General features: G+C 43.6%; 1 protein-coding gene across 7 annotated transcripts in view; it reads left to right on the top strand.

Annotated features, from left to right (window-relative positions):
* DPP6 (dipeptidyl peptidase like 6) overlaps positions 1–24,654 on the top strand; it is an 816,817-nt gene that overhangs the window by 631,102 nt on the left and 161,061 nt on the right. For all 7 annotated transcript variants that reach the window (XM_073334581.1, XM_073334585.1, XM_073334583.1 and 4 more), the window contains one exon: positions 17,310–17,391. In XM_073334581.1, the coding sequence (XP_073190682.1) occupies positions 17,310–17,391 (82 nt within the window). The remainder of the gene's footprint in view (positions 1–17,309; positions 17,392–24,654) is intronic.

Here is a 24,654-nt window from a genome sequence, read left to right as displayed (position 1 = left end):
GGGGGATTTGATAGCTGCTTTCAACTACCTGAAAGGGGGTTCCAAAGAGGATGGCTCTAGACTGTTCTCAATGGTAGCAGATGACAGAACGAGGAGTAATGGTCTCAAGTTGCAGTGGGGGAGGTTTAGATTGGATATTAGGAAAAACTTTTTCACTAAGAGGGTGGTGAAACACTGGAATGCGTTACCTAGGGAGGTGGTAGAATCTCCTTCCTTAGAGGTTTTTAAGGTCAGGCTTGACAAAGCCCTGGCTGGGATGATTTAACTGGGAATTGGTCCTGCTTCGAGCAGGGGGTTGGACTAGATGACCTTCTGGGGTCCCTTCCAACCCTGATATTCTATGATTCTATGATACATCTCATATTGAATCTTTATTTTATTCTGTAATGGAACCATGCTGTTGGATGAATACTTTTGATTTCATTTATTCATTCAGTGTGAAGTGAAGATTCTGAAAGGAATATAGTGCCAGGAGGCACTGAGTTACGTCAGAGTCCTGTCTGTTTTCTCAGAGTATGATGTGTTGGTAGAGCAAGAAGATATTTTAATGGAGAGAATTGGTAGGATTGCTCTGTTTGGTGTTATGAAATGTGTTGATCACATAGTGTGATCGGGTTGTGTAAGTATATGTAGATCTCGCAAGCTCACATTTTTATCTGTATTGTAGAGCAACTAGCAAGTTGTTTCAGAGTAGCAGCTGTGTTAGTCTGTATCCGCAAAAAGAAAAGGAGTACTTGTGGCACCTTAGAGACTAACCAATTTATTTGAGCATAAGCTTTCGTGAGCTACAGCTCACTTTTTCCCCAGTGGGTAATGTTGCATGATGCAATAGTGCAATAAGTACATTGTAAATGCATCCCTTGAGGAGGGCTACTGAAGGGGAATTTATAACCTTCTAGAAATATATTTGGAATTTTGCACATGATGTAGGAAATTCTAGTGGATATAGTTAAAAGGGTGGTCCCAACTGAGTGGTGTGATAGTGGGCAAGGAAAGATGACGCACAACTCAAAAGCAGTGCTTTCATTTAGAGAACAAAACTCTCGCATCACACTGGGTGGGAGTGGGGAGGGGAGGCTGTTGACCTAGTAGGGACACACACACACACCTGCCTTAGAGCAGAGTATTTATTTTATTGTATTTCTTTAGATTTGACATTCCTGAGCAAAGCTCTTGTAAACACTTTGAGCGCCTTGACAGCAATTAAACTTACAATAACCACCCAGCAGATTTAGTACCAATATGCAAACAAATTAATGTCACTAGCCACCAGCCTTAAATAATCAAATGGAGGGAACCATTTACCTCAGCTTGCAGTCAGTAAAAATGACAACTCTCCCAGAAAGCTGCTCAGCCCCAAATCCTGTCCCAGAACACCCTCATGTCCTTCCCCCAAAGCCCTGTCAGGTGCAGTGCACCCTACTTCTGCTGCAAAACGAGGCAGCCTATGTACCCTGTTAGTATGTGCTGCCAGCTGAGGAGCTTGGGGCCTGCTCATGCTTCCAAGCCAGTGGCCACAGCTTGAGCCTAGGTGTCCACATTAGCTGTGACCCCAGCCCATCTCAGTCCTTCTGTTTCTAAATGTGAATTCCACAGAACGTATACCCCATGGGCTGTGCCAGTGTAAGTTTCCCTGAACTGTCTCACCCACCTTCCTCGCCCGCAGCTCTGACCTTTCATAATGAGAGGAGTAGGTAGTTCAGCCTTCACACTCATTCAGCCCTTGCTGCCTCTGCTGGGATTTCCTAATAAGGGAGCCAATTAGTGTCACCACTTTTAAAGAACATGACATTAATTTAATTCAATTCTCTCCATAAATTGCTTTTTTTAAGGGAAATTACTGATTTTTTTGCTGGTTTCCTGCAGATCCTGGTTATGATTATAAACAGAGATGGATCCGAGCCACCAAAGTTTGGCTTTAGATTTGAACTTTCCCCAAGTTCTGGTTGGGAGCTTGACTTGGGTCCACCTCTAGTTTACACTGTACAGTTCAAGTAAAGACACTGGCAAATAGTGAGTGAAATGTCCCGATCTGGAAACCCTTACTCCTTTCAGTGCCTTTGGAGATGTATATCAAATTGTTTGTGTGAATAAGAGAAGCGGGTCTGAGCCCCTTGTGCAGAGTGAGTGATAAATGATAGCAGAGATAAGCCTCATAGTATCTTATTAAAAACAAAGTATAAGGTTGAAGTAGAACGGAAAATAATCCCTGCAGAGTTTTAAACCCTTCCCTTCCCCTCCCATTATCTCAGATTTCTACAGATTTTTTTGTAGATTCAGAATAAAAATCCCCCATAGATTTTGCCAAATTTCCCTTCAGATTTCTGTGGCCCACTGATGTTAAGAAGGGTTTTAGTTTTTTTATGAAGGGACTGATTTATGGGTCTATAATTGTTCTTATTTTCAAGAGTATAGGGGGTTTTTTGCTTTATTTTTTTTTAAAGGCTGCTCAACAGAGCTAGAAACATGGCACCCACTACCTGTACCCCTGTTTTCTTTCTATCAAGTGTCAGAGCAGTGAAGCTCATACTGTTCTTGGGTGCCATCTAGTGGATTTGTTACTTTTGTAAAATTTAGCAGGTGTTTCATCAGACACAGCTTTGTATCCCACATTTGTTTTTCTCTTACTGGTGCTGTCAAGGAACCTGATGGAAATGGCTTGTTACCTGCATTTTAAAATACTTTTGCAAAGCTTCTAATGCAACATGATGGCTTCACTTGCCAAGCTGTAAGTGGCCATCTGTTATTATTTATTTATTATTTGTGTTGCAATAGCACTTATGAGCTCCATTCCTGGACCAGGACCGCATTGTGGTAGGCACTGAACATAAATACAATCCTATTTGTTAATTTCTGATTGTTGTTCTTTTGTTTACCCATGGGAGCATGAATTCTGCTCACTAGAGTTACTCAGTGTAATTGATCCTTGCTAGGCCCCAACTGCCCAGCCCCGCAGACAAATCTTCCACTGAGGTGGAAGAAATGTATGATTTGTGTACAGTCTGCAGGATGAGCACTGCATTCTTCAGCTAGATTGAAAAAATATCTTCCTGCTTGACTCTTCCCCTTGAGAACCACTTGCCAAAGTTTTTGTATTGAACTACATCATATGACTCCCTATTTCTTGTTAGGTTTTATTACATGTTATTCGTGCTCTTGCTGTGTGGTGCCTATTACTGATTTACATTATTTAATAAACCAACACAGTGTTTAATGGACTGTATGTTTTTTTTTGTCTTTTCCACTGGGGCTCTGCACTGGAACCTTGCACTGAATAATCACCATCTCTTATCTAATGCTTTTTGTCCCTAGCTCTCAAAGCACTTTACAAAGGAGGTCAGTATCATTATCCCTGTTTTTCAAATGGGGAAACTGAGGAGGAACTGACTTGCCTAAGGTCACCCAGCAAGACAGTAGCAGAGCTGGGACTAGAACCCAGGTCTCTTGAGTGCTTCAGAAGGCAGGTTATTGCATGAGTGCCTACTACACTGACCTCGAGGTTATTGGTTACTGGCCGCTGTTTAAAACAGTATGCGGCACTAGCTGGACCACAGGTCTGTTCTGGTATGGGAGTCCCTATGGAAGAGGTAGCATTTGATTGTTCTTTTTCCAAGTACCTATATCTGTTGCCTTCACCAGGGCCTAAAAAAGACACCATTTTCAGTTCTGCTTTATTTTTAAAATGCCCAAAGTAAAACTTAGCATTAAAAGTACAGTCTGTCAAACTTCCTGCTGTTCATTTGTTTCTGAGCTGATTGTTATCCTTTAGCACTACTGGTAGGAAAAGATTGCTACTGACCGCCAAGCAATGAACCCTCGCCACAATATGTGAGAGAAAAAAAAAACCCAAAGCAGAATTCTCAAATGTGCTTGTAAGGCTCAGACAGGAGGAGATTTAGCAGCGATTACATTGTATGCGGAGAGGAGGGAATTGTGCACAACAGCTTCTAGGCAGGATTTACTCTTCTTGCCAGATTTATACTGTGTAACAAGAGGCAGCTGGTAGGCATAGCCAAGGAGAAATCTTAGAGCACAGTTATGTTCTTCATATCCACAGTGTAGAACTCTATTCAATATTCCACACTCATCCCCCACACAGAACTCTGATTAGCATCAAGAAAAGTTCTGTGCGTGGACTAAGTGCCAAATCTGCAGTAGAGATCCCCACAAAGGATAAGAAATAGGAGAATTTTGCTCTTTGTGCATCAGGGATACATTTTCAAAGCAGTGTGTGTAGATTTCACTGTACAACTCCCACTAATGTTCAGAGTCACCCTGTGTCCCTTACACCAGCTACTGATAGTAAACAGAATAAAATAAAATAAAGAAAGCCAAATCAGACCTTGTATACAGAAATATAGTTATCACAAACACACAAGAATCTCGTTGCAAAGCAGTAGAGACTAAAATCTTTCTTGTTGAAGGACAGCAAGATTTTATCATAACACTTAGGGTCTGTGACAGGAGGAAGAAATTATTTAATATTTAGTCTCATGGCTAAAAGAAACAAAAGTACTGGGAGTAAAGAGAACTGGGTTCAGTTCCTGGCTCTGCCACTGACTTCTTTTGATTTCACCTCTTCCTTTGATTGCTACACATCACTATAGTATTTGAACACGGTGGCAAGTCAAATAACTTCACTGTGCCTCTGTTTCCCCAACTCTTAAAACAGGGATGATAATGCTATTTATCTACCATGCACAGCTGTTGTGAGATTTTATTCATTAATGTTTGAGATACTTGGATGGCAAATGCTACAGAAAGGCAAAGTACTATTATTATATCTATTTGCAGCTAATCGGATTTTAACTAGCAGAAACGAGTGATTTTCTCTCTCTCACTTACCTATACATATATAGCTCCTCCTACAACTGTATGTAAAAATGTAGTGATGTGAAGTATGTTAAACAAATATGGAACAAATACCTTTCATTCACTTAGAAAAATCTATGCTCTCCTATCACTGCTACTTTCTTTTCTTCCTCCACTTGCCTGAGTATTGCTGCCATCATTTTTGTTGTATCTATTGTTGTTGTAGCCTGACCTCAAAAAGAGAGGTCTGTGTAAGCTTGAAAGCTTCTCTCTGTTACCAACAGAAGTTGGTCAAATAAAAAATATTATTTTTGTTGTCTTTTCAATCTAATTTACACTGTGAGCTCAGTGGTCCAAGGTCCATGCACACCTGTGTCTCTCTATAAACAATAATATCCTCATGTTGCAATAGGCTTATTTTTTATTTTGTTCTTGAGAACAGAAGAATTAGCAGTGGGTGAACACAGTGTGATAAAGCCCAGTGAAGTCAGTGTGAATCTTTCCGTTCATTTCAGTTGGCTTTGGACAAAGCCCTGATAGAGATGATGTTGGGTCAATGAACTTGTTGCTATTTTAAATTGATCTGAACCTCAAACTCTACAGGCCATTGTACACTGGCTAAGTTATTACAAGGGCATTTGTTTGTTTTTAAAGCCCATTTTGTTTCCTTTAGTAAGAAAGCACCAGCCATTTTATCCAACAGAGCCCATGCTTAGGGCAACATCCCCCATCAAGTTTCGGACTCCTTGTTGTTTTTATCCCCCATCAAGTGACTGCTCTGCAAAAGAGATTCAGATTTGAAATGCAGTTCCATTTGACAGGTTTCAGAGTAACAGCCGTGTTAGTCTGTATTCGCAAAAAGAAAAGGAGTACTTGTGGCACCTTAGAGACTAACCAATTTATTTGAGCATGAGCTTTCGTGAGCTACAGCTCACTTCATCGGATGCATACTGTGGAAACTGCAGCAGACTTTATATACACACAGAGAATATGGATCTTTGGTGTGCACAGTTAGAGGGAAATCCCTTTCAGCAGATCAGCACCGCATCATTTCAGGAGGATTCCCTGTTCATCCCCATAGGTTGATGTTTTTTTTGTGAATCTCTTCCATCTTCCCCCAGGCTAGAGCTACCTCCCAACCAACCCCCAACTCTGCAAGGTGTATACCCTTCACCAAACTGGCCAGCACCAAATCTCAGCAGATGGGGCTGAGTTTCACTCCTTGTTTATACCCAGCATTTTAAACATGGTACAAAGACCACAGTTAGAAACAGAACAATGTAGAGGAAAGTGAGAAACCATTAGATTACAGTGCCATCATTCACCACAAAGCAGGCCACACACGTTTGTAGAAGCCCTTTCAATTGTTCTGCTTTTCTGTACACACATCCTGAAATAGAATAGAAGAGAATGCACAGGGTTTTTCTTTTGTTTTGTTTATTTCTTTAGCTGGGACGTTTTCTGCATTTGTTTGGAGGTTGGAGGAGCTGCTTTTTTGTTTCTTGTTTTGTTTTGTTTTGTTTTTGCTGATGTACAAGATGCCATGGGATTTTCATGTTACACAGAAGTAAACCAGATGCATTCCCCCAAGGGGCCCATTTGTGCGTTGGCCCCTATCACATAGTAGATAGACCCTACAGGCATGAACTTTGATTAACATTTGCAGCTATGCACACTGTAGGCTCATAAAGTTGTTAAGCCCATTTAAAATCTGGGTGCATTATTTATTGTTCAATTATGTAACATGCTATTTTGTGCATAGTGCATTGCAAAGCACAAACAAAGGCATGGTAGTCCTTAGAAAAAAATTGCAGCCTCAGGGCCCAATCATACAAGGTGCTGAGCACCTCCCCACTCCTGTGGGTTTCAGTGGGGGTAAGGATGCTAAGCACCTCTCCAAACTGTGCAGTAGTGCATGCAATGATGTTAGTGTGTCTCATGGGCTCTGGTTCCGTTCATCAGCACCCTGCTACTAGGGACTCTTCTGGCTGCTGCTGACCCTGGGAGCGAATTCTCTATGGAAAACATAATATGGTCCCTGGTGGATGAGGCACTTTGAAACTGGAAGAGGGGAATGATACATATTTGCACCGGGTCTTCCTTCTCCCATCCCACCCCTTGGCACAGATCTTGGCCTCACAAAACACCCACCATGGCGTACGGAAGAGGAGAAGGAGCAATGGGAAATAAAGGTGACTGATCTTCTCCACCATCATATATGTGAGGGAGAGATCAAGGCACAAAGGATCCTTACGTATCCAGGGGTACATGTGAGCGCACACGTGGGTGAGAGGGAGAATCCATGAGATTTCAGATGTGAAGACTTCCCCTTACGCATGTACTTCAGGTGTATGCATTTCTTTTGTTTGGCAGAATTATAGGGATGGAGTAGTGCGTTGTTCCTTCTAAATAAGGAATGTATTTTATTAATCCAGTTTTAAAATGTATCTAAAATCAAGTTAATTGTAGCACTGCCTATCAGTGACCATGTCCTCATTGACAGGAGTCTAGTAATAATGGGTCTTCTAAATTTACATCTTGGATCTTTTGTCTGATGAGTAAACCCAGCTTGAGTCGATGGCATTTAACAGAAAGGTGTGTTCTACCATCCTTGAAACACACACACACACACACACTCAACCCTCCAAGATTGCCTCTAGTCCTGTTGACTTGACATGAAAATGAAATCTGAAGACAGAGTCCTAGCTTTCAAAAAGATATGTAAAATACCAAGTCAGTCTTGTTTATCTAAAACCCAGTAATACAAAGTGATAGATTACATCAGACAACAAACCCAAGAACCAATCTCTTGCCAGAACTGAGGGCCTGATCCTGCTTCCAATGAATTCAAAGTTGTTGGTTTGGGGGTGGGGGGGGGGAAATAGAAGCAAGATTAGGTCCTTACTGATTTATCTCAACCATATCTCCTCTGAGATCTTGGTGCCCAGAATGGCTCTCTGCAGGCATTGCCTCCATGTGTTGTAATCCCAATAGATCTTACAAGTCAGCCCAGGGCAGTTGGATGGGAATCTTCAAGGCAGAAGTTCTCAAACAGCCTTTCTTGGTCCTATTGGGATCCAGGAAGTGGGCGGGCAGAAGCCCACCCACTGGTAAAGGACCCCCCCTCAGCCTACGGGGATCATCTACAGGACCTGGAAACCAAGTGATTTCAGGGGACAACTAATGAAATAACAGGGACAGGAGTGCGGTCACCTTTCTTGGTGGTAGGCAGAATTAACCACATTTAGGAACCACATCTAGGAACATCTGTAGTGGAGGGAATGAGGTGGGGTGGCAAGCAGTCCAGGGGGGAGGGGAAAGGGACCAAACCTTTCTTAGTAGAGCTGCTGCTCTAAGGAATACTTAGGTGCTGTATGTAGGAAGGTGTTGGGGCTTCACTAAGTGGTGTTTCTCAATCTGAACCAATGACCCAGCTGATTTTTAGGAGATGCAATGCTGAGGTGTAAATACGAGGTTTGTTGGTCCTAGGATCTTCCAGAGATCACTTCTGAAGTATATAGGTTTTACATCAGGGTCTCTCTAGCCCCTTCCCTCCCCATTTTCTTATTTGGGAGGGCTGATCTTCACATTTTTATTTATTGTTTGTATTGTGGGAGCACCTAGGAGCCCCAGTCATGGACCAGGACCCCTTTGTGCTAGGCTCTGTATAAACACAGACCCAAAAGAGGGTCCCTGCCCTAAGGCGCTTACAGTCTAAGACAACTGGGAAAAGATGGATAAGGACAGATGCGGGAGTGCAAGTGACCAGTGAAGCAATATTGGTCAGGGTGACAGGCAGCACACCAACAGGCTGGCCATTATCAAGATGTCTGTATGCATCACGGCAAAGGAGCTTTTTGAGAAGGGATTTGAAGATGGAGAATGAAGTAATTTCGTGGATCACCTCGCAAACATGTGGTTTTCAGCATGGGAGAAAGCGCGAAGGTGCTTGTTTGAAAACCTGACAAGTGGGCAGTGGAGGCTGATGTCATGGGTCAATCGGAGAAGACACACGGCTACTGTAAATGTACGGTATCCCACGTAGTCCTACTCGCTTTAACATTTCTAGTCTCCCTCTCAGGGGAGTCTTTTCAAGGTCTGGGTTTTATTGCTACACCTCGGCTGTTGATTGCTAACCTGACTTATTTGAGACCCTGCTGATTCCCATGGAAGATTCACCTTCTGCCTCATGGAGCTCCAAGACTAGATAGCTGCAAAAACTTAATGGAGTTAAACACCAGTCAGAGAAAATGGCTTTTAAGTGGCTTATTTTGTCCCTTGGAGACTGTCACCTCTTCACCGTCCCTTTGTGTGGACTAGACGTGATTCCAGCAGTGGAACCAAAAGTTTTTTTTTTAAAATCTCTGTCATATACACTTTCAAGATGTCACATGAGGAACATAAAGACCATTTCCAGCATCTGCAGATGCTTAGAGAAAACTAGAGATTCCAGTCAATGCCTCCATTCCTCCAGACTAGATTACTGTAACTCCTTACCATTTCCCAATTTCTGCTGGATTTTTAAATCACCTCCAGTGTTTTCACAATTTCACAACAAAGACCAGCCTGTGCCATGAATTTTACATCGTTCCGAATGGACATCCGCTGGCTCCTGCTATGACAGATGATTGATTTTAATGTTGTATTAGCATTTTTGCCAGGTTGTGCTTGGCCTACTGCCAGATATTACATCGTTGTATGCGGTAGCCACACAGACAGACTGTAGTCAGCTAGGCTGATTAGACTCCTTACATTTGTGGCTGAATTTGACTGGGTTGCTGACTCTGTTGAGCAAACTTTTTTTGTTACCTGGTGCTTTTGTGTTTTATGCTCCATGTCTGGAATTCAGTGCCTGTGGGTGAAATGTGTGTTATCCCTGGTTGTTTTTAAGACCAAACCACAGATCTCCTATATAGCTGTGCTTGAACCTTCAGTGGGTTTCATTTGCTTTCATTTCCTGCATTTTCCTTTAATCATTGAAAAACACTGCTTGGGGCTTACATGAAGTGGGCTGTACAATAAAATGTTGGGTTATTTCTCAAGACATTTTAAATATGTTTGAGTGTGTGTGCTTGCATACGTTCATGTGCACACACATACACGCACGCTTAAAAGAGAAAGAGCTCAGGAGAGCTCAGGAGAGGTTTTCCAATCTATTCAAGCACTTACATTAAAATGTGGGGTGAGGAGAGGGGTCCTAGTGCTGCATCTTCAGATAGTCTAAGTCCTTGATTAATTGTTCCAGCATGTCTTTGATTCCCTTCAATATTTTGTTTTCTTCTCTCTCTCTCTTTCTGGGCCTTTCTGTAGATCTGTGTGTCTCCTGGGAAGTGTTTCTCTTTCTGAGATCTGTCTCTTCTCCTCCTTTGTGTACACTGAAGTAAACAAGTCATTTAATTGTTTAACAATGTCTTTTCCATCTCTTAGAAATAACCTTCCTATCTCTTGGAAGATTTGCTTTTTCTCTCAAAGTCATTACTGTACCTTTGGTTCTTTTGTACTTGGACACATTTTTAGTTCCCGTAATCTCTTCTACAATGATTTTTGTGTTCCATCTTGCTTTTCTTATCATACGTCAAACATGCTTAACTGTATAGTCTTCACAGTTCTTTAGAGTCCTTCTGCTCGTACACATCCACCATCCTGTTTGGAACAATTTAACAGTCTCTCCTCTAGAAAGACTTAGACCTAGCATAGCAGGGTTTAAACAAGTCAAGATAGAGGTGCATTGGGGATGTTTGCACACCTGCCCCATCTTCTATCTGGTTCAAAACAGTGAATATTGTTCCCTCACTTCCCAAGCACTAAAATCAATCACAAGTTTAAGGGACTAAAGAAGAGACAGTAAACCTTTAATAGGAGTGTTCTCAGTGATTTCCAGGTTTGGAAATGAAGGCGAATGTAAAGAGTGTTTGGTTACAGAAAAGGATGGTGTACAATAAAAATAGTAGAAATGTGTAATGGAAGCGGTTCATTAATAAACATTGTATGAACTAACTAATAGTGCACGGAGATTTATCCAAAATCACCCATTTTCAAGCCAACATCCTGTACAAATGAGACCACAAGGGAAGGTTCAGAAAAAACTGCAAGGCCTACATACAAGTAGCTGTGAGAAACACAGCATCTTCAGAGAGGCCTGAATGATTGTTATAAATGATAGTTCTATACGCCTGGGGAAAATTCTGCACCACTGCATGCATGCAGAATTCATGTCCCCTACAGATTTTTTTGTTCCCCACAGAAAATAGATTCTGCCAGCAAAGCACTGCAATTACACCTTTCACCCACCAGGGGCTGATGTGGTGCCAGAAGAGAGGGCAGCAGGCTCAGGGCCTGAGCAGCCAGCCACAGAGAGGGAGAAGGAGAGGCTGCTTTCCTCACAGCACCCTGCCCATGGGGCGAGGTGAGGAGGCAAGGGATATGGGGGAAACAGACAGAGTGGGGCACACAGGGCTGCTGGGAGATCACATAGCTTGGGGTTCAGAAGGGCTAGTGGGGAGGACTAACTGGGGCAGGGGCAAAACAGCTACTGTGGTGACAGCATTGAGCCAGGGGCTGAATAGCATTGGCCTGCTAAACCCAGGGTTGTGAGTTCAATCCTTAAGGGGGCCATTTAGGGAAATGGAGCAAAAATTGGGGATTGGTCCTGCTTTGAGCAGGGGGTTGGACTAGATGACCTCCTGAGGTCCCTTCCAACTCTGATATTCTATGAATCTATGAATCTATGAATGGGAGTGGTGGTGCATGGACATGTGGGAGTGTGGGGGTGCAGGGCCACATGGGGTCAGGGGGAGGGGAGTGGCTGAGTGGGAGTGCAGGGACATATTGAGACAAGAGGGTGAGAGGTTCAGGGACACATAGGAACAGAGGAGGGGGATGGCTGAGTGGGGGTGCAAGGACACATAGGGATGAGGGAGAGGGAGTGCTGGGACACATGGGGATGGGGGGCAGATGTGCCTGACTGAATGGGAAAGGCTAGTGGTCAGCCAGCATCTGCATGGGAGAGGCTCCCCAACTCCCTAACAATCCCTCTCTCCCCCTCAAAAAACCCCTATTCCATACTTGTCCCACCCCCACCCAACAACCCTCCAGGTTCACTCCCGGGCTTATTCCCAGCAATTACTTCCTTGTCCTTCAGCTCCTCCATTACCCTGACTTCCCCAAGCCTTTGCACTGCTTCTGAGGGGTGTGGGAAATAAGTCTTGTATTGTAGTTTAAATAAATTACTACTCAAAGTTCTATATTAGAGAGGAGAGGAGGGATGGTCCAGTGGCTAGAGTGCTCGTCAGGGATTAAGGAGACCACCACTCCACCAATGGCTTCCTGTATAACTTTGGGCAAGTCACTTTGTGCCTTAGTTCCCCATCTGTAAAATGGCACAATAGCCTTTCCCTATCTCACAGCTGTGGTGTGAGGCACTCCGATAATACAGTAATGGGGTCCAGCTGCCTAAGAGAGATTTTCAAATGAGCTCAGGATCAGATTTCCAAATGCTTGGCACCCACAGTTGGGGCTGGATTTTCAAAAGGGCTCAGGACCCATTCTGCTGTGGAGCCCTTCTAAAGATCTGGCCATGCTGCTCCTCCATGCCATGGCGACGCACTGCACTGAGCGAGCTACTGCTCTCTGGTTTGAAGTCAAGGGTTAGCACTGAAAACAGTTACTTTGAATACATGGCTTATTAAATCCTGCAACCACACAGTATAATTTGCTATCCGTTATCTTTGTAGTTGGAAGCACAAGGTTTGGAAATGAATTAGCGCAACTGCAGCAATGTTTTTGCTGCTTTTTAAACTCTGCAAACATCAGATAGTCGCAGCCCATCTAAACGATTTAGGAGCTAGTTCAGTGGATAACATTCTTTTGTCTTTAAAAATAGGTGTGAGGGAGAGAGAGGATGACTCTTCCTGCTTTGTCACTAGCACAGCACCTTTCTGGTAGAGCGAATGGTGGTCTTGTCTTTCTGTGTTGTGTTACCCCTTATCAGTTACCAAAGCTTGTTTATGCTGCATTCTCATTGTAATAGAATTTAGCTCTCCTGAAAGATGATGCAGTGAGCAGAACTGACATGACTTGTCTGTTATTGGTCTGAATTATTGGCTAGAATTGATATGCATGTCCCTCAGCTCCATATGCTTTCTTTGATGTGTTGCTGGCTTGAATTCTTGTAGTTTGTCCAATCTGTTCATTTGAGGGGAACATTTTAGTATTATAATATGTGACAGACCCAGACCAGTGGGGTACAGGAGTTTGATCGAAGGCAAATATACTGGCCACTGGATGAACAGTTTCCTGTTCCCTGAGTGACTAGAGCAGGGACTGCACTACAGCAATCAAGAACCTGCTAGAACCAATTAAGACAGGCAAGCTAATTAAGACACCTGGAGCCAATTAAGAACATACTAGAATCAATCATGGCAGGCAGACTAATCAGGACACCTGGTTAAAAAGGACCTCCCATCAGTTAGGGGAGGGGGTGCAAGGAGCAGGGAGTGAGAAGGCGTGCTGCTGGAGGACTGAGGAGTACAAGCGTGATCAGGCTTCAGGAGGAAGATCCTGCAGTGAGGATAAAGAAGGTGTTGGGAGGAGGCCATGGGGAATTAGCCCAGGGAGTTGTAGCTGTCACGCAGCTGTTACAAGAGACACTGTAGACAGTTGCAATCCACAGGGCCCTGGGCTGGAACCTGGAGTAGAGGATGGGCCTGGGTTCCCCCCATTCCCCTCAACTACCTATCTGAGACAAGAGGAGGTGACCTGGACTGTGGGTCCCACCAGAGGGGAAGGTCCCTGGCTGATCCCTGGACCCACTAGGTGGGTCAGCAGAGACTGTGGGGATTGTTCTCCTCCCTTTCCCCATGCTGGCCAGTGATGAGGTTAGCTGAGTGAACGGCAGATTTGCGCCACTAGCAAAGTTGGCCAAACTGAGGGCTGTCCTGAATCTCTGAGGCAAGTAAATCCACCAATAAGCACAGGATCCACCAAGGCAGAGAAGGAACTTTGTCACAAATATTTTACATGTCTTATTGGCACAGGTGAAAAATTGGCCTTAATAATTTGTGTAACAAGTGGTTGAAGTGTGTTTTTCCTCTCAGTAAATCACAATACAATTTTTCATAATTTATCAGCCTGCTATGTTTCTGCCACACAAAGAGGCTACTCTCTGTTGGGGTAACCAAAATGGCTAACCACATTGCTAGAGTTTTGACAGAAGTGGCTGGCTAGTGGCTTAGGCATAAAGTACATGTAACCCTAGAATTAATCATAAACAGCTGTGAAGTTGTTCCATTGTGGTGACTGGGAGCTTTGTGGCTGATTTTAATGGGAACAGAGAGCACTCAGGATAGAGTGAATCATTTACTTGCTCCCCAGCTCAGATCTTTCAAAAGCAACTAAGGACTATGATAAGCCCTTTATAACCAAACTTTGCAGGATGGAAGCAGAATTTGCACTGCTCCAGGAGACATTCTGTCTTTGGAGGACAAAGGCCGTACGAATGCCACAGGGGTCATGCATGCTATGCCAGAGCAGCAAATGTTATGCATCTTTTAAAAATGAGTTCAGTGACTTCATAGCTTTCTTTGACAGTGTAACAAGCTTTGTGGATGGGGGAAAGCAGTAGCTGTGGTATACGGGCAGTCCTCTGACTTACGACACAATTGGTTCCTGATAATTGTGTCATAAGTCGAAACATCATAACTTGGAGCCACAATCCACTCCAATTCAGAAATGTCGTAAGTCCCATTTGTCATAAGTCAAATGTTGTAAAGTCGAGGACTGCCTGTATCTTGACTTTAGTAAGGCTTTCATACTGTTTTGCATGACCTTCTCATAAACTAACTAGGGAAATACAGCCTAGATGAAGCTACCATAAGATGGGTGCATAATTGGTTGGAAAACCGTTCCCAGGGAGTAGTTAGTCCCAGTGGTTCACAGTCAAGCTGGAAGGGCATATCAAGTGGGATCTGGCAGGGTTCAGTTCTGCATCCAGTTTATCAATCGTTGAATCGTAGGACTGGAAGGGGCCTGAAGAGGCCAATAATTTAGATAGTGGCACAGAGAGTACACTTGTAAAGTTTGTGGACGGTACCAAGCTGGGAGGGGTTGCAAGTGCTTTGGAGGATACGATTAAAATTCAAATTGATCTGGACAAACTGGAGAAATGGTCTGAAGTAAATAGAATGAAATTCAATGAGGACAAATGCAAAGTACTCCACTTAAGAAGGAACGTTGCACACATACAAAAGAAGGAATGTTAAGAAGGAATGTTGCACACATACAAAATGGGAAATGACTGCCTAGGAAGGAGTACTGTGGAAACGTGTCTGGGGGGCAGAGTGTATCGCAAGCTAAATATGAGTCAATAGTGTAACACTGTTGCAAAAAACACAAACATCATTCTGCGATATATTAGCAGGAATATTGTAAGCAAGACACGAGAAGTAATTCTTCCGCTCTACTCCACGCTGACTAGTCCTCAACTGGCATATTGTATCCAGTTCTGGGCACCACATTTCAGGAAAGATGTGGAAAAATTGGAGGAAGTCTAAAAAGCAACAAAAATTATTAAAGATCTAGAAAACATAACTTATGAGGCAAGATTTAAAAAACTGGGTTTGTTTAGTATGGAGAAGAGAAGACTGAGAGGGAACATAACAGTTTTCAAGTACATAAAAGGATGTTACAAGGAGGAGAGAGAAATTTTCTCCTTAACCACCAAGGATAGGACAAGAAGCAATGGGCTTAAATTGCAGCAAGGGTGGTTTAAGTTCGACATAAGGAAAAACTTCCTAACTGTCAGGGTAGTTAAGCTCTGGAAAAAATTGCCTCGGGAGTTGGTGGAATCTCCATCACTGGAGATGTTTAAGAGCAGGTTAGACAAACGCCTGTCAGAGATGGTCTAGGTAATACTTAGTCCTTGCCATCAGTGTGGGGGCTGGACTAGATGACCTCTTGAGGTAGCTTCCAGTTCTATGATTCTATGATTCAAGCAGTAGGCCACCAGTGCATGTGGCAAGGGGCAAGGCTACAGCCTTGGTTACAGCCATACCCTATCATGCCCCATTTACGGGTCCTGCATTTGTTGCTCTGTGCAAGCCCTGGGTTTTAGCTGTCCTCTGGACAGGTGCACAAGGGAAGGGCTTACTCTACCCTCATTTGTACACCCATGCAAGAACAGGCAGAACCTAGCTGTACATCTTTGTCACCAGTATATCTACACCCCAATATTGCAGACCTTACACTGAGAGAACACCCAGTGAGGAAAGGAAGTTTTTGGCCAATTAAAAAGAGCAGGATCAGGCCCTTATATATAGCCTCAGCCACAAAATATAATGCATGTGAACTTACTGTGTTTTCCCGTCTAAAAGGGAAAAGGGCACACATTTTTAGACATAATTGGATTTAACTGGTGGTGTCTAATTATTGCCTTTCATTTCATTGTATTGTAAAAGAGGCAAGAGAAAACAATGTGTTTAAGGAAGGAATAAAAGTCATACACATGAAAGAAGAGAGGCAGTGTGGTCTAGCGGTAGAGCACTGAATTGAGACTAAGGACACCTGGATTCTATTCTCACCTTTACCACTGGGCTACTCTGTGACCTTAGGCAAGTCACTTTGCCGCTCTGTGCCTCAGTTTCCCCATCTATAAAATGGCAATAATGATACTGACCTCCTTTGAAAAGCATTTTGAGAGCTATTGTGAATAACAATATATGAAAGCTTTATTAATATTCTTATTTATAGAGTTCTTATATAAATAAAAAGGGTTGTAATAGCAACTTCAAAATATCAAAAATAATTATTTGCATTGAGTATAAGCGCCATCAAAACAATGGGAGACAGCATGATGCCTGTTATGTGACAAGTTAACATTGTGCAGCACTGACATTTACAGAAGAGCACTATTTTTTATTGCATTTGCCATGTCCACTGATGTCCTTTTCTAAAACAAAGGTAACAGGAAAAGCATTTCAATTTTATTTTTAAAAGATTGAGATTCAGTATTATTAACAACTTTTCCCCTGAAAGCCAAGCTCTATATCAGTTTATGAGGTAGTAACAGAGATGCCAAAGTTCTTTGCCATCATGTTCAAAAGAAAATTATCAGGCAGAAAAGCCATGGGATGAAGAAGATGAAATTATATTATCTCATGGCAGTGTGTTTCAGAACTGTAATTATTGTTTGTCCTTTGTGGCTATCACAAGTGTTGATAAATGTAATTATTTTGTTTGCTTTCCCTTGACATTGGTAAAACTAATGTATTTCAGTCTTGTATGAGGGAGAAGAGGTATTTGTCAGCTGATCCTACCCACACTTGTTACTGGAAGTCGTGCTGACTACATGTTAAGTAGTCATTGAAATCCAGTAGTAAGTGCTGGCAGGTTCTAGCCAAAGAACCGGACGCAAATGCATGTGAAGGAACTTCAAAGTAGGGACTGCACACGTTTAAAGGATGAAACTCTAGAGGCTGAAATCTTTGTTTGTTTTTTTGCAGGGACCCCCAGAGTTTGTATCCACCTGAAGTTAGTAACGCAAAGCTTCAGTATGCCGGATGGGGGCCAAAGGGGCAACAACTGGTAAGATAGCACAAGCATGGAAATGAGTTTATACAAACACATACCATTGTAATTTTGCAAAATAATTATAAATAGATATTGTGCCAACTAGACCCTTTTCTCTTAGAGCCATTCTTCACGGGCTGATTTCTTACAACCAACATAGCAGATTTAAGTCTGGAGCGTTTATGGGATATTGTCCTCACACTATTAAAATCCTAACTCATCGCTGAATGTTGTGGCCCCAACTTTTCAAAAGTGGGCATGGTAGGTTGTGCCTGTCCATCAGCACACACCCAACTTGTACATGCTCAATACACTTGTATACTCAAAGCATGGGGATACATTGGCATTTTGTGCCTGCACATACCGTTGCTCATGTGCAAAATATCAAAACATATGTTTGTGGACAACAACCCAGTGAAGCCACGATCCCCTCAGCGCTACTGCAGTGTAAATATTTAATAGAAGAAAGTATTCCATAGGCAACGTCTCCAAAGCTTTGTTTTCCACTTATCTAGTATAAATTGTCTCCTTTCGTGCTGGCTCTGCCCTGCTCCAGTACAACCCTTCCTCAAGTCCCTTCTGTTGTTCAGTCCTGCATGTTTCTAAAAGGAGTTGATTTAGCAATAGCACCTATCGCATCTGTATAGGGGTTGTTCTTAATATTAAGAAATGTATGTCATTTATTAATATCCTATAGTAGGAAAAAATAGATTTAGTTCAAACTGCTGATTATTTGAAATATAGAAAATGAGCTCTTTGTCAATAGCGACTTGAGATCCTGGATTTGATTCTCCTGGTGTCCTGCGTAGGGCAAACTTCTCTACACCGGTCTGCCAATATATCATAGCTGAAACATCCCTGCTTCATGAGAGGTTTCTGCTTCCATGGAGCGTCTGTAATTATTTGTGCAGACCCAGAACGGTAGCTGGGACATGGCAGTTTAAGGCTAAAATGTATTGACAGACCTGTGTAGAGATGAGCTATGTGTATACAGCAGCTTCCACAGAGCTACTGTGAATTTGCACCCAAATTTGGCCCACAATGGCTTGGGAAATGGACAAACGTAGACAAGGACCCAAATCTGCAGGGGTGAAAAAGGGAGCCCTCATGGAGTGCATTGTTCCCAAAATTGTCATGGTCTCTTTGTGGCTCAGGCAGGTTTCCACGCGGTGAGAGTTTGGGCAAGCTCAACTATGTCAGCTCACAGCTCCTGCCACCTTAGAGCAAGAATCCCCTGCCCTCATTTCCTGGTGCAAATCCAATATCTAAACTTTTGAAGAGTCAACTGTCACTTTTCTCAGAAGGCACAATTAAAAAGGGGCAGCCACAAGTTCTGTTAAGCAGGCAGTGAAGCCGTGATGTTTTTGCTTTTATAGAAAGCCTGTTTTAACCTTTGCAGTCTGATAGGCTTTCCATGTGGTAGAGCAGGAGGAGGAAGCCATGAATGTTTTTGATAGCGTTCTCTAGAGAACTTAACACCTCTCGTGTTGAAATTGTACCTTCTGGGAGAAAGTGTTTGTAGCCGGTTCTAAGGATTTGTGATCTGCTAGAGGCATTTGTGCTACTGCACGTTCAAATGGGCTTTTACACAGAAAATTAAGCTTGAAAAGTGGACAGGGGAACCACACTTGTTTTCCTCTCAAGAAATATTCTCACAGGCTAGCTGTCAAAATGTGGCATTGCTGGAAGGAAGATAGCTTCAAAACACTGAAGGAGCCTTAGGTACTACTGTGGTTCATGACAAAGAAATGATAGCAGCTGCCACTGCTGGTGTCTAAGTCCTCTCTTCAGCACTGTAGCTTGTAGGAGACACAGGAATGACACTTGTCTTCCACTTCACCTGAAAAGTCAGCTGTGACGCAGCTGCAGGCCTAAGAGTTACTGCGCAAAGAGCCTTGCAATACTGATGCAGGGGTTTTCCTGCATGTGAAAAATGATTAGAAAGAGATTCCTCTTCTCACTGCACACACTCACACACCTTTCTCTCACTCCATCTGCCATGTGTACCATTGGACGCCTTCCGGATGTTGACCTTGTGGCCATTGTGGTGTGGATTGTACTGGCACACGTGAGGTTTGGGTTTGAGAGAGCGCTTTGGACTCCCGACTCGTGGAAATGTGGGGTGTTCACACTGACGTAACTCCATTGACTTCAGTGGAGTTGCTCCTGATTTCCACTGGAGTGGAGAATCAGGCCCTACTATTCCCAAGGGTGTGAAGAATCTGCTGACAGTCTTCTGGAGAACATCTTGCTGTCTTATAAGAATCAACTTTTTTTGGTGACCTTAGTGAAATGACTTGGTGAGCTTCATTCTGTTGGCTTCCTGTGCTATACATACACTTTGTGCTGATAAATAGCAGACGGCTGCTTCCAGAGTTAAAAATGTGGCACTTTTTATAAGGTATAAACAATAAGGTACTGGTGGGGACCTTTAACACAAGAATGAGAACAGTGAAAGAGGAAAGCTTGTAATACCATATGTGTAAAGACGTTTTCATTAATAAGGAACTGCCTTTAGAAAAATTGAAGAATAGAACAAAAGAAGGGTTTTTTTTTCCTGTTACTTAACTGTTTAATTTTTATTTTAGTACAAAGTGAGCTGTTCGAAGCACAACAAAACCTGGACTCTTCTAATCTGAAAGACAAGGCAACCTGAATTGTGCTTGGGCCGTTTCCTATGTCATGAGCGTATCTTCCTTTCTTCAACAGATTTTCTGCTGGGGTCGATCGCTATAGTTACCTGCCATTCACTCCTAGAATCATAGTGTAATACTACTACCCATTACTTCAGATTTATTTGATGGTCATCAAGGCCACCCATCTGTACTGAGACAGGTGTCGAGGACGGAGACTATCCCTGAGAGGTGTTTGTCCAAACTATTCTTTAAAATCTCCATCAATGGGGATTCCACAATGGGCAATTAATTTGCATCTTGGAAAAAGGAACATAGCCATACCAAAACCCAGACTGACCCTCCATTCAGTTCAATATCTTGTCTCTACCAACAGCCTATAATGAATCCTTCATGGAGAAATGAACAAATTCCATATCATACCTCCCCAATTGTTTAAGATGCAACATGAGACAAAATCTCTTCCTCTCTTCACTGGTGATCATTTAGGGCCTGATCCTGCATCACTGATGCCAATGGGACTTTTTTCCTTTGACTTCAGGAAGAGTGGGATCAGGGGTTTAATGCATTAGGATTGGTAGTCCTTATCCTGACTAGTGTAACTGCAGATATTCTTTTACATATAAGTGTCTAACCCCATTATGAATCTTGCAAAGATATTTACATCAACAGCCTCCTGGAACAGCAAGCAAATTATGTGTTTCATTAAAACAGTATTTCTTTTTATGTTGTCTTCTAATGTAGTTGTATTTTTGTCCTTGTATTTTGGGGTGAGTTAAGTTGAAGCTTTTACACAGGGGTGACAGTAAGTCGAGTGACTTACCAGTTCTCTGGGGCCTGCTCTGGCCCCCAGAAGGGGCGGGGCTTAGGGTGGAAGGGGCGGGGTTGAGGTGGTCAGAGCCAGCCCCAGCCCACTCTGTAAGGTCAGTGCCTCCCTCGCCCCCACCGGGGTAACAGCAGCAGCCCAGGGCTCCCCTCTTCTACTGCCCTGACCCTTTAAATAGCCGCCAGAGCCCTGGGGAAGCGGCGGGGCTCCAGGGGCTATTTAGAGGACCGGGGCGGCAGAGGCAGCTGGAGCCCTGGCCTTTAAATAGCCCCTGGAGCCCCTGCTACCCCAGGGCTCCGGGGGCTATTTAAAGGGCCCGCGGCTCCCCTGCTTCTACCACCCCATCCTTTAAATAGCCGCCAGAGCTCTGGAGTAGCGGCGGCAGGGCTCCAGTGGCTATTTAAAGGGCCCGGGCGGTAGAAGCAGGGGAGCCCCAGGCCCTTTAAATAGCTGCCACAGCCCTGCAGCCGCTACCCCAGGGCTCCAGCAGCAGGGCTCTGGAGACCCTTTAAATTGCCCCCTGGGGAATCCAGGCTGCCCCAGTATGGTGCACCGGCTCTTGCCCGTATGCCGTACCAGCGTGTACCTGCTTACTTTCACCTCTGCTTTTATATATACTGTGCATTTTATATACCTCTAGCTTATTGCTATTTTTGCTCTGTTCCTTGCCAAGCTAAATAATTTTAGACTTTTAAACACAATGTTGTTCTTAAAAGAAAAGGAGTACTTGTGGCACCCTAGTAAGCTGTGGCTCGCGAAGGCTTATGCTCAAATAAATTGGTTAGTCTCTAAGGTGCCACAAGTCCTCCTTTTCTTTTTGCAAATACAGACTAACACGGCTGTTACTCTGAATGTTGTTGTTGTTTTCAAAAAATTCAAGTATGTAGTCAGGCCTTGGGATGCACTAATGTAGACTTTCCAATTACATAAAACAAATTAGTAACATATTGTGGCATAGATGCCCAGGAAAAAAGGGCAGGATAAAGAAGATGGAAAAAAACATTCTGTGTTCCTTATTCAATATTCCAAAACTACTTAAACTGCACCAGTGTGTATTGGTCATCTGCTTCCCAGTGGACATAATGCCTTCTCACAGGGAAGCAATCCAGACTCCAAAACCAAAGGATCTGTTTTTTCTCTTTGGAAAAAGGTTGGTAAGGTTCTGAGAGTTACACCCAGTCTTTCACACATTAAGAGGAGAACAGACTATTTGATTGTTTATTTCACTTGAGTCTTCCCAGTCTTCGTAAACTCCATGGGCTGTGCTGAGCTTATACATGGTGCAGTTGAGAGCAATGAAGGGATGGGGGAAGATGGCTACCTGTGAGCCTCATTTCTGCTCCTCCAATCCTGGCCTGATGGAAGCCCAAAATGGCCCTTAGAGTGACTCAGATCTGCTCCAAGCTATGTCAGCTGTAGGGCCGCCATTAAGTGTTTTGTCACCCGGCGGTGGGGGGAATGTTTTTAATTCTACGCACCCACCCCCACTCACCAAGTCACTCTCCCAAAGGTAACAAGAAGTCTGGTGGCACCTTAAAGACTAACAAATTTATTTGAGCATAAGCTTTTGTGGGTAAAACACCACTTCTTCAGATGCGTGGAGTGAAAATTACAAATGCAGGCATTATTTAATGACACATGAAGGGAAGGGAGTTACCTCACAAGTGGAGAACCAGTGTTGACAGGGCCAATTCGATCAGGGTGGATGTAGTCAACTCCCAATAATTAATGAGGTGTCAATTCTAGAAAAGGCAAAGCTGCTTTTGTAATGAACCAGCCACTCCCAGTCCCTATTCAAGCTCAAATTAACGTCGTTAAATTTGCAAATGAATTTTAGTTCTGCTGTTTCTCTTTGAGGTCTGTTTCTGAAGTTTTTTTGTTCAAGTATAGCTACTTTTAAATCTGTTATAGAATGTCCAGGGAGATTGAAGTGTTCTCCTAGGGCTTTTGTAGGTTACCATTCCTGATGTATGATTTGTGTCCTTTTATTCTTTTACGAAGGGGCTGTCTGGTTTGGCCAATGTATATGGCAGAGGGGCATTGCTGACACATGATGGCATTATCACATTGTAGATGTGCCGGTGAATGAGTCCCTGATGGGTGGCTGATGTAGTTGGGTCCTCTGATGATGTCGCTAGAGTAGATATGGGGACAGAGTAGGCAATGAGGTTTGCTACAGGGATTGGTTCCTGGGTTAGTGTTTCGTTGGTGTGGTGTGTAGTTGCTGATGAGTATTTGCTTCAGGTTGGGGGACTGTCTGTAAGAGAGGACTGGCCTGCCTCCCAAGGTCTGTGAGAGTGAGGGATCATTTTCCAGGATAGGATGTAGATTGTTGATGATGTGCTGGAGAGGTTTCAGCTGGGGCTGTACATGATGGCCAGTGGTGTTCTGATATTTTCCTTGTTGGGCCTGTCCTGTAGAAGCTGATTTCTGGGTACCTGTCTCGCTCTGTCAGTCTGTTTCCTCACTTCCCCAGGTGGGTATTGTAGTTTTAAGAATGCTTGATAAAGATCTTGTAGGTGTTTGTCTCTGTCTGAGGGATTGGAGCAAATTCGGTTGTATCTTAGGGCTTGGCTGTAGACAGTGGATCATGTGATGTGTCCTAGATGGAAGCTGGAGGCATGTAGGTAGGAATAGCAGTCAGTAGATTTCCGGTATAGGGTGGTGTTTATGTGACCATCGTTCATTTGCACTGTAGTGTCCAGGAAGTGGATCTCCTGTGTGGACTGGTCCAGGCTGAGGATGATGGTGGGGTGGAAATTGTTGAAATTCAGGTGGAATTCTTCAAGAGCCTCTTTCCTGTGGGTCCATATGTTGAAGATGTCATCAATGTAGTGCAAGTAGAGGAGGGATGCTAGGGGACGAGAGCTGAGGAAGGGTTGTTCTAAGTCAGCCATAAAAATGTTGCCATACTGTGGGGCCATGCAGGTATCCATAGCAGTGCCACTGACTTGAAGGTATAAGTCGTCCCCAAATCTGAAATGGTTGTGGGTGAGGACAAAGTCACAAAGCTCAGCCACCAGGTGTGCCGTGGCCTCATCAGGGATACTGTTCTTAGCAGCTTGTAGTCAGTCCTCATGTGGAATATTGGAATATCCCAAAAGTGCATGCAAAAAAACTTGACAAATAACTGCAGATTTGGCAGCCCTGAATGCGATGATTTGGTGCCTAGGACGGACAGCCTTGTTGCCTGTCCTGAAGGCCAGCCCTGATCAGCTGGAGCCAACTGTTATGCAGGCCAGGGCTCTGTCAGATCACCGTCCCCTTCTGCCCACCTCCTTCCTTCTCTTCTCTTACATGGGTTGGAAGGGACAGGTGACGTGAAGCCAGCTGCACTGGCCTTGTACCGGCTGAGGATTCCCCTGTGTTGAGAGGAAGGTTGTCTCCCCCTTCAGCACAGCTTTCCAGCTGGTGTGTGCTGCTTCAGGGCAATGGGAGTGGAGGGTCAGGGCCCCCGTGATTTATGCTTTTTGTGGCTATTTTTTTTAAATCCCTTTCTTCACATTTCTCCTGGGGGAGCTTTCAGTCACTAACATCAGCTACAATGCTGTCAGCTATTACTCTGTCTTGTGTGCCTAATTATATTAAAGAGAGAGAGAGAGCTGAAACAGAAACAAACTAAATGATCTGCATTCTTTGTAAAAATCCTCTCCCAGGAGCAATTTCTCTTTGCCCATGTTTTCTTTTGTCTTTTCCTGTTACGTTACCTGTCTGTTTTAGATTAAAAACTCCTTAGGGCATGGTCCATAGGATCAATTTATAGGAGCTTCTTACTCATTTCTGCAAAGTGCCATGCACACCAGTGGAGCTATCTAGATA

This window comes from Lepidochelys kempii, chromosome 2, assembly GCF_965140265.1.
Source record: "Lepidochelys kempii isolate rLepKem1 chromosome 2, rLepKem1.hap2, whole genome shotgun sequence".
Taxonomy (NCBI): domain Eukaryota; kingdom Metazoa; phylum Chordata; order Testudines; family Cheloniidae; genus Lepidochelys; species Lepidochelys kempii.
This window is presented reverse-complemented; position numbering and strand designations above follow the sequence as displayed.